This window comes from Eptatretus burgeri, chromosome 2 (genome assembly GCF_056783735.1).
Source record: "Eptatretus burgeri isolate ZD-2024b chromosome 2, Ebu_testis_v1, whole genome shotgun sequence".
NCBI lineage: Eukaryota > Metazoa > Chordata > Myxini > Myxiniformes > Myxinidae > Eptatretus > Eptatretus burgeri.
The window spans coordinates 31,864,787-31,877,410 of NC_140962.1; the positions used below are offsets into that span (position 1 = coordinate 31,864,787).

Here is a 12,624-nt window from a genome sequence, read left to right on the forward strand (position 1 = left end):
TCCTGAATCTCATAAACACATATCTTGTTGTTTTTCATCACTTGGTCTACTCGATGCTTGGCACATGCAGCACCGTACAGCATCTCGGTGTACATTGTGCCGGTGTGCTAACGTGCTGATAACACTTGCAAGGCTGGATAGATGGTACATTAACTCTACTTTTAGAAATGTCCTCATGTCTTGCAACATCTTTCCTTCCATTTTCTCTGATCATCACTTGGTAGTGCTTGGTTTATCCTCTTCTGAGTTACCGCAAAAAAGTGCGTATTGGACCTTCAATACCAGCCTGTTGGAGGATTGTTTTTTTTTTACTGATGCTTTTCGTGGGTTTTGGGAAAAAACTTATCCAAAGCCAACCTTCCTATGCTTCTATCCAGTTATGGTGGGACGACGCAAAAGCTCAAATTCGTGTTTTCTGTCAATGATATCGGTCCTTTTCTACGAGCAAGAGTAAAATTGCTGTTTCACTCTTGGAAACTGAGATTTTGCAGTTGGAGGAAGACTTGGCTCAAGCTCAAAATGACAGAAAGCTTCGGCTATTATTCGAAAAAAGAGCTTATCTCAGAGAATTGATTCATGAAAAAGTCATGGGGATGTCAGTTCGACTCAGAATCCAAAATGTGAAGTTTTCTGACACCCCAAATACAAGGTTTTTCCAGTTAGAAGGGGTTAAGAAATCCCAAAGACAGATTTTCTCCTTATTGGATGCTCAAGGCACTATAATACAAAATGAAAGTGATGTTAGAAGACTTGTGAAAAATTATTTTTCTGATTTATTTGCGAATGAATCTGTGTTTAAAGATTGTGTTGATGAGATGACAAATCATGCTCCTTCTTTGAGTTGTGGTCAGCGTCAAGCTCTTGAAAAACCGCTTTCCCTGGAGGAACTCAGCATGGCTGTGAACAGCTTTGAACGTGGAAAAGCCCCTGGAATCGACGGACTTCCAGAGGAATTTTTTTCACCATTTTGGGACATCTTAGGTCCAGAAGTACTGTTGGTTCTGCAAGAAAGTTTACTTTCTGGCATACTGCCTCAGCTGTCGAAGAGCGGTGATTTGTCTTCTCCCAAAAAGCGACGATCTCCGTCAAATCAAGAACTGGCGCCCCATTTCATTACGATGTTCTGACTACAAACTCTTTTCCAAATTGTTGGCCAATCGGCTAAAACTTGTCGTCGGGACTCTCGTTTATCATGACCAGAGCTACTGTGTTCCAGGGAGATCAATCTCTGATAACATCTTTTTAGTGAGAGATTTGATTGATTGTGGTGTTAAGGAGGAAGGGGTGGTTGGTTTGATTTTCCTTGATGTCAAAAAGGCTTTTGATTGCATTGATCACTTTTATATGTTTCATGTGTTGCAAAAGTTTGGTCTGGGTGAAAGGTTCATTGGTTTTGTTAAGTTGTTACACAATATATCTAGTTTGTGTAAGGTAAACGATGGTCTCTGCTCTCCCATTCAGGTTCAGAGGGGTGTTCGGCAAGGCTGTCCATTGTCAGGTTTACTGTTTAGCCTTTCTCTTGAGCCATTACTAATTAATCTTAGGAACTCTCTTTCTGGCTTTGTACCGTCACCAGAAGAACACCCTATCGTTGTGTCTGCATATGCTGATGATGTCTGTATAGTAATTAAAAATGATCAGGATCTAACCACTCTTCTTGGATCTTTACATAAGTTCATCTTGCTTCACATTTGCAGTGTAATTGGCAAACGAGTCAAGCTCTGTGGGTGTCCTCAGCTCAATGTACATCCGGTGGGCTTCCCTTCGTGCCACCTCAGTCTCTTCCAAAAGATCTAAAGTGGACGAGAGAGGGGGTGAAATACTTAGGTGTTTATCTTGGCCCTCACCAGTACTCCCCTATTAACTGGGAAGGAGTGGTAGATCACATAACCAAACGTCTCAACAAATGGAAAAGGTTCCTACCGCAAATGTCTTTCAGAGGTCGTATACGAATAATTAATACTTTAGCTACCTCTCTCTTGTGGCACAAATTCATCTGTTTACAGCCACCACACAGCTTTCTTTAAGAGATTCAACAGATACTGGTTAATTTTTTTCTGGAATGGTTATCATTGGTTGCGGTCAGATTTGCTCTGTCGCCCCTTGTCTGATGGTGGCCAAGGGCTCATCGACGTAAAGTGTCGTCTGATGGCCTTTCGGCTGAAGTCGATACAACGAGCGATCAATGTGGAAAAACGGCCCTGGCGCCCCGAAGCACAACGAATGTTGAGACAAGCTGGATTGCTCGGCTACGGCCTTGAGTTGTTCCTAATTGAGTCAAAAAAGATTGACACGTCTCACCTTCCTCTGTTTTACCAGAGTCTGTTGAATGCTTGGCAAGCAGGAGTGGTGACCCACCAGAGGGATTTGTATGACATCAAAATGTTTGTGGGAGAACCTCTATTCCTCAACCCACTCTTTCCCAATGTTCCCAAAAGCCATTGCTTTTTACAAAACTTCATTTCAGCTGGTATCAAAAATGTTTGGGATCTTCGAGACACATCCAATTGTTGCTGGAAGTCTGTTAAAGAAATTGCTGAAATCACTGGCACCAGGTCGTTTAGAGCTGTCGGTAAAGTACTTGTATATGTCATCCGTACATCCTTTAAACTTGGGTTGCAGTGGAGTACGGAGGTCCAATGGACACCTCATAAACCTTCACTTCCGAGCTTACTTGTCCAATTCGCTGGGGTTACTCCATCTCCAGTCAGTATTGCTTCATGTTTATTCAGTAATATTGACTCGTAAATCAATTTATCGATTTTGTCTTTCTGTTATTATTATAAATACCTCTGCAGTTGGAGTACTGAGATGGAAAACGCTTTCGACATATGCCACCCCTTATGAACCTGCATGGGAATCGATGTATTGCACACCAATAACAAAAAGATCAGGTGACTTGCAATGGAGACTTGCTCACTCGGGCCCCCCTAACAAACGGATGCCAACGTTGTCAGACGGAATGAAAACCCGTCATTCTTGTTACAAAAACAGCTAAAGTTGATGAAAAAGTGGCCGAAATTGAAACCAACACATTAATTTCGGTTGCAACAGCAAATATAACCGAAACCAACACGTTTATTCCACACACAACAATGGTCGTGACGGACACAAGAACGGTCAATCCCGAAATAGATTGGTGGGGAACGGAAGCAAGATTGGTTATTTCCGTCGCGAAACGTCCGAGAGCGAAACAAAAGTGGTTCATTCCGGTTAGTGTAGTGCGAACAAGATGGCGGATGCAGTCGAACGACCTGTTACGGTATGTAAATTTTTAGTGCTTGTGCCTCGAACATAAATATAATATATAGTGGGTAGTACCTGATGTAGTTTTAACAATTTATTAAACCAAATTTTGTTGTGATGATAATGTTTGGTTTGCCTGTATTTCGAGCCCCCGAGTGAAGGATCGCGAGTTGTGTATGCCCAGTTCAACATAGGGGATCGTGTGTGGGATCTTTTTACAGTTTTTACTTCATATTAACTTTGTTATTTTATTGGAATTCACAATTTATTATTACTATCAAATTTCACCTCGTGTAAATATAAATGATCAATCGTCACTGATCACTGCAGCACGGGGGCACGAATTTCACGAAATGTCAGCCACACATTAAGTCAAGAGGGCGCATTTATCGCTGCTTGTATAATATCCCGTACCACAAACGGGTTTTCATTCACAGACATGATATATTCAAGGCAGACTACGTTAAAGTTAACTTACCATAACTTCAAAAACTTTTCAAGCCGCCATGTTTTCCACGTTATGGTAACCGGAATTAATCGCTTTCGCTTCGGTCTCCACCGTTTCGCGACGGAAATAACCGATGTTGCTTCCATTCTCCAGCATTCTATTTCGGGATTGACCGTTCTTGTGTCCGTCATGACCGTTCTTGCGTGTAGAATTAACGTGTTGGTTTCGGTTATATTTGCTGTTGCGACCGTAATTACTGTGTTGGTTTCAATTTCGGCCGCTTTTTCATCAATTTTAGCTGTTTTTGTAACAAGAATGACAGGTTTTCATTCCGTCTGACAAGTTGGCGTCCGTTTGTTAGGGGGCCTGTCACTGGTCACTGCCAATAAACACCTTTGTCAACCGAATTGATGTTGCTGTTTCAGTGCTTTGTCCCTTTTGTCACATCACTGAAGATTTGTTCCATGGATATATTGATTGTGTTCGATTGTGCCCCATTTTTCTTTTATTGAACAATATATTTCATCGGGTGAATGTCCCCTTTTCACTCCGGTTATTTATTTTTGGCCTCAGAGTCATTTCCGGTACTGAAAAGTTGTAAATGTTTTTGAACTGTGTTCTATCGGAGGCAAAGTTAGCGGTCTACCTATCGAGGAAAGGCAAAATGTAAGGCAAACCTTTTGAGCAATGTAACGTGATTTTGCATTTCCAATACCTGGTTTCAACTCGTTTGAAACTAGAATTTAATTATTACAGAAATAATGAAAATATGAATACCTTTGTTGAAACTTGGTGTGTTGGTGAAGGCGCTGTCACATCTTGACGATTTAGCCAGCAATGGCAATGTATAAAAGTGTATGCAAAACGTTGGCGTACGCTGAAATTTTAATGTTTTTTGGTCGTATTCATAACGTGTTGGTCGTATGCATAGCATATTAATAATGGGCACAGAACGTTTCGTTGTCTTATAGATAACTTATACCAACGAATGCTTAGCCTGTTGTCGGCGTTCACAACCTATACCCAACGATAGTTTAACTTCGGCATAGCGCGCTGCACGTATCGCTGGGAATAAGATGTAGTCACGATATGCGATCGTTGACACACGTCGACACAAGTTCCTTGCAAGTTACTCATAAGTCGAAACACGTCGAGGTAATGTTTAGCAAACCCGAAACTTATTTTCTTTTTTTCTCCTTGGCTCCGTGAAGGCACGTGACGAAATATCTGAAGTTGTTGTTGTTGTTTTTTTATCTTGCCAAAACGAAGTTTTTTGCAAGATATGTTAGTCAGCTTGTATGTTTTTTTTTTGTTTGTTTGTTTGTTTGTTTGTCTGTAATCACGTATAAAAAATTCTGCAGAGCACAGTTATCATGGGAAATTTTTGTAACTTCGCATATCAGAGGCCTATAGAGGTCCCTTTTAGTGCACAAAATTTTGAAGGTCAAGGTCAAAGGTCAAGGTCACTTTGTCGCAAATCAGGGGAGTCGACGAAACCCTTATTTTTTGAGTAATTTTGATCGGATCGTCTTCAAACTTCATGGGAATATAGGTCATGGTCTGGCGCTCAGCTCATTAATTTTTGGTGGCGATTGGCCTTGACCTTCATGGTTAGCGCCTCAGGTCAAACATATTTGACCCCAAGGTCAAATTTTCAATTTTTAGGAACCATATCGTGTAGTACCTCAAATTGAACACCTCGATGAGTGCTTTCTAGATATGTCAAGCTTGAGACATTTTGACGTCGTTTGGTGACGTTATGAGGCAAAAGCATATTTTTCATGGTTTCTCTGTAGAACGATTCTCATCGGAATCTCTCGTAGGCAGATATTCCTCAAGGAGTCGCTCCTGGTGGATAGCAGCTCTGTTCACCTCAGTGTGACCTTAAAGAAGTCACACGTGGTCACCTTTTGGCAAGATATGGGTCACCCTGTGGGTGACATTTGTTTATTTTTATTTATTTATTTGTGAATATGTGTGTTTGTTTGTTTGTTATTCGCATAACTCCAACAGTATTGAACTGAATCGCAGCAAATTTGGTGGGATGATTGGTTATTATCCGAGGACCATTTGATTATTTTGGGAGCGATCGGGTCAAAGGTCAACGTCAAGGTCATGAAAAGGTCAAAATCATCTTTTTACCATAGCGCGGTCAATTTGTATCCAATTTGCATGTAACTAATGCCAAAATGTTCAGAATTCAATGCCCCATCTTGTGATATGTGACATGACACAGTGACGTAATAACCTTTATTCGCGGTTGGGAGTCAAAGGTCGGGGGGGGGGGGTGGGGGGGTCACGACATTGCAAAATGTGCGGTTTTAGTCATTACAAGGTCAATTCTTATCCGATTTGCATGAAACCAACACCAAAATGTTGACTGTTCTGTTCCACACATTCCAATACCAATTACAAAATTAAGAGTACAAAGGTCAAGGTCGAGGTCATGAAAAGGTCAAAATCGTCATTTTGCCAAAGTGCGGTCGATTTTTATCCAATTTTCATGCAACCAATGCCAAAATGTTGTGAATTCAATGCCCAATCTTGTGATATATGATATGACACAGGAAAATGTAATATTTTTTAAGTCATCATAACACATATGAGATGGCAGATGTGGTACGGGATTAAATACCCTCACAATCAACGGTTTCTGGGGGGGGGGGGCAAAATGTAGCGTTGGCGAAGGTATGCGCTCTACTGAGTGCCCGTTCTAGTTTTGAATTACTTTTTTTGGTGTTTCTTTGACTTTGCTGATTTTCTCTTTGAAACCTGTTTTTGTTTTATTTCCTTTGTTTTTTTTGTATTTTTATAATAACAGGAGTCAAAAGTCTCTCTCTCTCTCTCTCTCTCTCTCTCTCTCTCTCTCTCTCTCTCTCTCTGTCTCTCTCTCTCTCTCTCTCTCTCTCTCTCTCTCTGTCTCTCTGTCTCTCTGTCTCTGTCTCTGTCTCTGTCTCTGGACATATCTGGATGGTGTTTGTCTCTTGATGTGTCTGGGCAGGGTTTTTCTCCGGATGTGTTCAAGCAGTGTTTGTCTCCGTTCGTGTCCAAGCAGTGTTTGTCTCTTTAAGCTTGGCTCGAGAAATGTCTGGAGTTTTTCCCTGGATGCTTCTGGGTGGTAATTATTGCTCCACCGCACGTCTGCCTTCCCGTCCTCTCACATCACACTGTCTTCCCTTCCCCATCACTCCCCGCTCCTCCTCTCTCTCTCTCTATCTCTCTCTATCTCTCTCTCCTGCTCTCTCTCCCTCTTCCCCCCTCTTTTTCTCCCTCCCCCTTTATTATTCCCACAGTGAAATGATGGGTGGTATTTTCTTGAACTCCAACATAACGGAAACCACAATCTCAACATTAACAGCTCCATTTCTAAACTCGATCCTAATGCTGGCCTCACCCCTTTAATTTCCCCATCCACACCCTTTATGAGTCTTTCCCTTACAAACCCCACGAGCCAAAAACATTTGTTCTTAAACTCTTTTAATATAGAGAGGTTTTGTTGTGCAGAAATTAAAAATAAAGTTAATCAGTTGAGACATTTAAAGGACATTACCATAAAACAGACTAAAAGAAAACCACAAGGCTTTTCGTTGTTCTCTCTTCAGGTGAAATTCACACCAACTGAATGAGGTAAAGAAGAAGAACAGTCGAATAGACACCGATCTACAGTCAATTCTGATTGGACGTTCTCTCTTGATGAGTCATCACCTCCCGAGGGTCGAGGTGAGAGGAGCCTGTTCAGTGTTCAGCTCTCCAGTTGGAGGTTGCAGAATCTGAGGCAGAGCCCCTGAGGCTGTTTCAGAATCCTCTTCATCAACATCTGTGAAAGTGAGACGAGTTCGTGTTCTTCTTCTTCTTTGCATAAATAAGCAAAGAGAGTGGACAAAGTCTTTTTGCCGACATAACACAGGGTCCATGGAATAGAGAAATGCCACTTTTGGCATTCAGAGATGTGATGAACTTCGTCCTCTCCTCAATATTGAATGCACATCTTGAACGCAAAGATATGAGGAACAAATCAGAAGATGCGTCTCAAACATGAATCTCGCTGTTCGTCCAAGAGTGATTTTCACCTCTCGACATGTGATTCCTGCAGTAAAGAAGGATGTTCTGCCTGCCTCAAAATTTAGCAATATTATTTGTGAGTTCAAGTGTCGATGTGATGCTCGGTATGTCGGCAGAACTACGCAGATTCCAACTGACAGAATCAAACAGCACGTCCCTTTGTCCATCAGGAAAAAAACACTATTGGTACACGAATACAGCCGGTACGGGCTTGTAGGAAGGTCCCAGCATCAATCCCAACATCGTGTGCATCTGCTATTGGACAGCATTTGATTGAGAATGCAAACAGTGCTGAACATTATAATGTGGATGCATTCAAGATATTGATGTTGATCATCTCGATGGTGAAGGAGCACATACAAATACAATAAGTGATTATTTTATATTGTAAGTACAGTACAGCACAATAAAACCTTATTTTAAGAGTTGAGGAATGAATGCTTTACTGATGAGGGGTAAAACGACTTTCAGGCCAACATGTTCACAAATATTACAAACCATGATATAATTACATATAATACATGGGATGATGATACAATTAAAACTGAAATGGGTTCGTTTGGAACCGAATGGAGTTACCATGACAACAATGCTTGCAGCGTCACAAAGACCATCGTCGCGATGCATTGTGTGTTCACCTTTTAGAACATTTCGACCATTCTGCCACATTCGCTGCTACGATGTGGTCGTACCTTGTTGTGCTCTTGAGTTTTTTCAATGAATTTCAAGAGGATATGTTTCCGTCGCACCTGCAAGTGCGTCCAGGAGTCTGGACTATAAATAAGTCTTTCCAGGTAAGTGGGAAACGAAGAGAAAGGCTGTCCCTGATGGACAGAGGGTAAAGGTTTAAAGATCCCATTGATGAGAATGAAAAGGAAGTTATAGGAACGGAGCAGATTGTGATATTCAAGAAATAATGACGGTTTGATTACGATGTGAACAAATGTACTAATTAATCTTGTTGTAAGGAAACCACACCTGTTCTGGAATGTTCGATCCGTTTGCTGGGCCTGTGGTCAGAACGTCGTGTTTCAACTTCTGTTTGAAAGGACCCGTTTCAGGATTGTTGTGAAGGAAATTGATTCCTGTTTTCATTGAAATAACATTTATTTATTAAACTTGGTATGTCCATGTCCACAGATCTTTGGTGAAGGTTCCATCTTCGGCCCGATGGACGTTGGACAACTCGTGTCGCTTTGGGGGAGATTTGAGTTTGCTGTTGGGATCATCTCCATGGTGATACTTCTCATCAACTCGCTTTGTGGGATTTATTTATGGATGAACAAACGGTTCCGGTAAAGCTCTTCACAAGTCCTCATTTTATAATTGATCTTCAAATTAACAACAGCAAACTATGATCCTGATGGACCTCGCTACTGATGAATATGTTGTTATTGGAGTTTATATATCTGGTGGTTGTCTGATTGATACATTTGTGCTTCACAGAGAAATGTTCTCTAAAACGAAGTTCAGGTTTTTCTTGTGTGTTCACAGAAAGGACAAGAAAGTAGATGGAGAAGATGAGCCTGATGGGGAGGATAAAGATGTGGAAGATGATGAGGATGAGAGATTTGATTCAGAAGACGACGAATATGATTGCGACGATGACGACGGATGTGATTGCGACGATAACGATGACGATGACGGATGTCGTTGTGAGGATGGGGACGATGAATGTCTTTGTTCCAATGACGATTCCAATTGAGGACAGGGACCCCAGGTTCGCAGGGGAGTAGGGGGAGAGGCTCTATTTTGTGTTGTACTACTTCCAGGAATCTGATTTCATTTCAGTTGTAGTTTTTCCAAGTAGTTTTCGATTAGATAAGGTCACCAGCACAGTTTAATACCCTCTGGGCGGAACGAGTTTGCACATCACCTGCTGAAAAGAGTGGTCTGTGTTGCAAAAAGACTATTTTGATGTTTGTGTGTGTAAAGGGTTCTTCAGGGGTCGAAGCATTTCAAACGGTGTAAAGGTCATACGGGCTCTTACAAAAAAAGGGATCAAAATGGATCTATTGGGTCTCAACGGGTCGAAAGCATCTGCGGGTATAAATGTCAAAGAGGTCAAAGGATATATAGGAGTTTAAAGGGTCATGTGGGGTCTAAAGGTCTGAAGGGTAAACAGGGTCGAAAGCAGCAACAGCATCAACAGAAGCAGCACGGTGTTGAGGGGCTGCAGGAAAAGCAGAACCCTCATTGTGATCACAGGCTTAAACAGCAACACAAGCAACATGTTACTGAGGGGCTGCAACAGCAACAGCAGAAACATCACGGTGTTGACAGGTCATACCACATGCAGGACCTTCAACAGGTAAATACTGTTCAATACTTTTGGCAGTTGCGGTGACCACACTCGGTGCAAAGACAGCAAACCCCAAGATCGGGACGTTAAGCTGAAATACATTTTCCCACCTGTTCTTTTCTTGACATTGCTGTGAATACTTCCTTTGATGAAGAAGAATGTTCTTAATTGTGGAGATAATTGTAATTACTGGTATGGGCCCGTAGGGGCGTAAACGCCGACTGGTTTGGGGCATTATTTCAATTAGATTGGACCAACCGTATCATAAATGGCCATAACTTGCGAAACATACTCAGGTCCCCAGCGTCAATTGTGACGTCATATCAAACGAAGAAGAATTGTGTTGTCCTGTCATTGGTCGACAGATAAATGGCCGTAACTTGGGAACCGCTTGTCCGATCGATATCAAACCTCGAAGGCACATCTGCGGGGCCCCGGCAATATTCCTGGCAAGTTTCAATCCGATCGGACCGGCGGTCATCGAGAAACGGCGGTCACAGACAGACAGACACACACACACACACACACACACACACATTGCTGGAATTATAGATAGATAACTTTGGTGGGAAGGTAACTTATTAACATGGTCATCGCGATGCAGGTTACGTCACAAAAAGTTTAACTTCCCTCGATTGGATTATTCACCTTTTCGTCGTTACCTCTTCCATCAGTGTATTCCCTTCTGTGCCCTTTCCTGAACAAGTTATCAAACTGATGAAGATATCAATGTATTTAATCTTTTATATTTTTATTGTTTTTTTCCCGAAGACCCCTCAGAAGAGGTGCTCGTTAACTCCCCTCCACCCCTCAAATAAAACCATCTTACCGGTTAGAACGTAAGTTGCCAAGTTTCTTGCCTTACATTGCAAATTATTCCAAACTTTGTATAAACTACATGTTCTTCACCCCATCGTGTCCCTTTCTGTCTGTGTCTCAGAAGTGTTCGGAACAAACGAATGTTTTGCTGTACTCTTAACCAGACAAGCACCAAAAAGATCATCCAGTTGGTGAAAGTCTGACATGAGTGTTAATGTATCCGTATACAATTCATTGTGTACAACTGGATGATCATTAAAATTATTAAAATCGATGAAGGTTGGTAAAAAATAATCGATGCAATTAAATTAATTTATTAAATCGATGAATGGTGGTAATTGAATCGAAGCAGGTTGGATGTCACGTGGTAGTTTTCCAGCTTCTTCCTCATTTCCTCATCTGCCGAGACCAAGGCGAGTGGATTCTTCCCGAAACGTCGCCTCTTCCGATGAGTAGTAAGTTCAGCATTTTTCAATTACAAACTTTTCCTGCATTAAAATTAATTGTTTGAAAAACGTTAACGAAAAGCCAGTATGACTTTGTGATGAAGAAAATCAAGATGTGAAATTGAAAGCAAAAGGAAAGGGAAATTGAACTGAAATGCCGAAAGCCATGGAGAGAATAGTGTTTCCAGGATTGTGTAAGAAGGTATTAAAATGATAAACATTTTGAATGCGGTGATATACAGTGGTTTTCACTTCCTTCAGCTGATGTGTGTGCAGAGACCCAGAAAACGAGTTCCGCCTTGACACAGCATATCAATTCTACCTTGATGATCCATAAAATTCTGGAAAATCAGGAGAAGAGTTCTATCTTGAGGGCGCAAAATATGAGACCGACCTTCCAGACTCGAAAAATGAGTTCAATCTTGGAGACCTTTGGAGTTCTAAACCAATCTATCCATTTCATTCTTGGTTGGATGGTGCTCGATGAGTGGTAAGTTCAGTTGATTAAAAATTAATGGTTATGTATTATTTAATTCGATATTTGACATGTTATGTGTTTATTTATTATTTTTCAGCAAAATCAAGAAAGTGCTGGGAAGACCTGAGATTTCCTGAGACAAATTTACAATATATCTCTTCCTTTCCACTTCTTCAAACTTGAAACAACTGAAACTTCATTCTTGAGATGGAACTGGAAGAAAAAAACAAAAACTTTGTTGAGTTGAAAAACTGTATTGACCTTGTATTATTATTGAACTGCTCAAAAAGAAAATTAAACGATTAATAATCATAATTCGTTGAGTTGTTTTAAAAAAAAAATTGTGTAAAAATGATTAATGATCTTGGGATTAGAGTTGGGTTTGGGTTTGGAATATGAAGGTTAGGGTTTGGGTTTTGGGTTTGAAGGTTAGGGTTTGAGTTTTAAGTGTGAAGGTTAGGGTTTGGGTTTTAAGTGTGAAGGTGAAGGTTGGGTTTGGGGTATGAGGGTTTGGGTTTGGGTTTGGGGTATGAAGGTTGTGGTTTGGGTTTTAATTTGAGGGTTGGGTTTGGGGATGTTAGGGTTTAGTTTTTCATGTGAGTTTAGGGTTTGGGTTTGGGGAGTGATGGGTGAAAAAAAAAATTGTATACCTTGTCGAGGCTCGTATGAGAGCGAACACACAACACACAGCAAGGGGGGAAATGAAGCAAGAGGACTGGGAGTGGGAGGGACAAAACAGTGGGGAACAGAGACATGAGGTGATCTGTGGAAGGGAGAGGAATGGGGCAGCGAACATGGAGAATACAAGATGGACATTACAGGG

At 41.2% G+C, this 12,624-nt stretch overlaps 1 protein-coding gene across 1 annotated transcript in view; it reads left to right on the forward strand.

Annotated features, from left to right (window-relative positions):
• The window catches only part of LOC147031747 (uncharacterized), a 28,053-nt gene extending 15,958 nt beyond the window's left edge, over positions 1-12,095 (forward strand). The window contains exons 2-3 of the mRNA XM_085866882.1: positions 8,897-9,051; positions 9,251-12,095. Of these exons, the coding sequence (XP_085723008.1) occupies positions 8,897-9,051; positions 9,251-9,461 (366 nt within the window). The 3' untranslated portion in view covers positions 9,462-12,095. The remainder of the gene's footprint in view (positions 1-8,896; positions 9,052-9,250) is intronic.
• Positions 12,096-12,624: the final 529 nt, after the last annotated feature.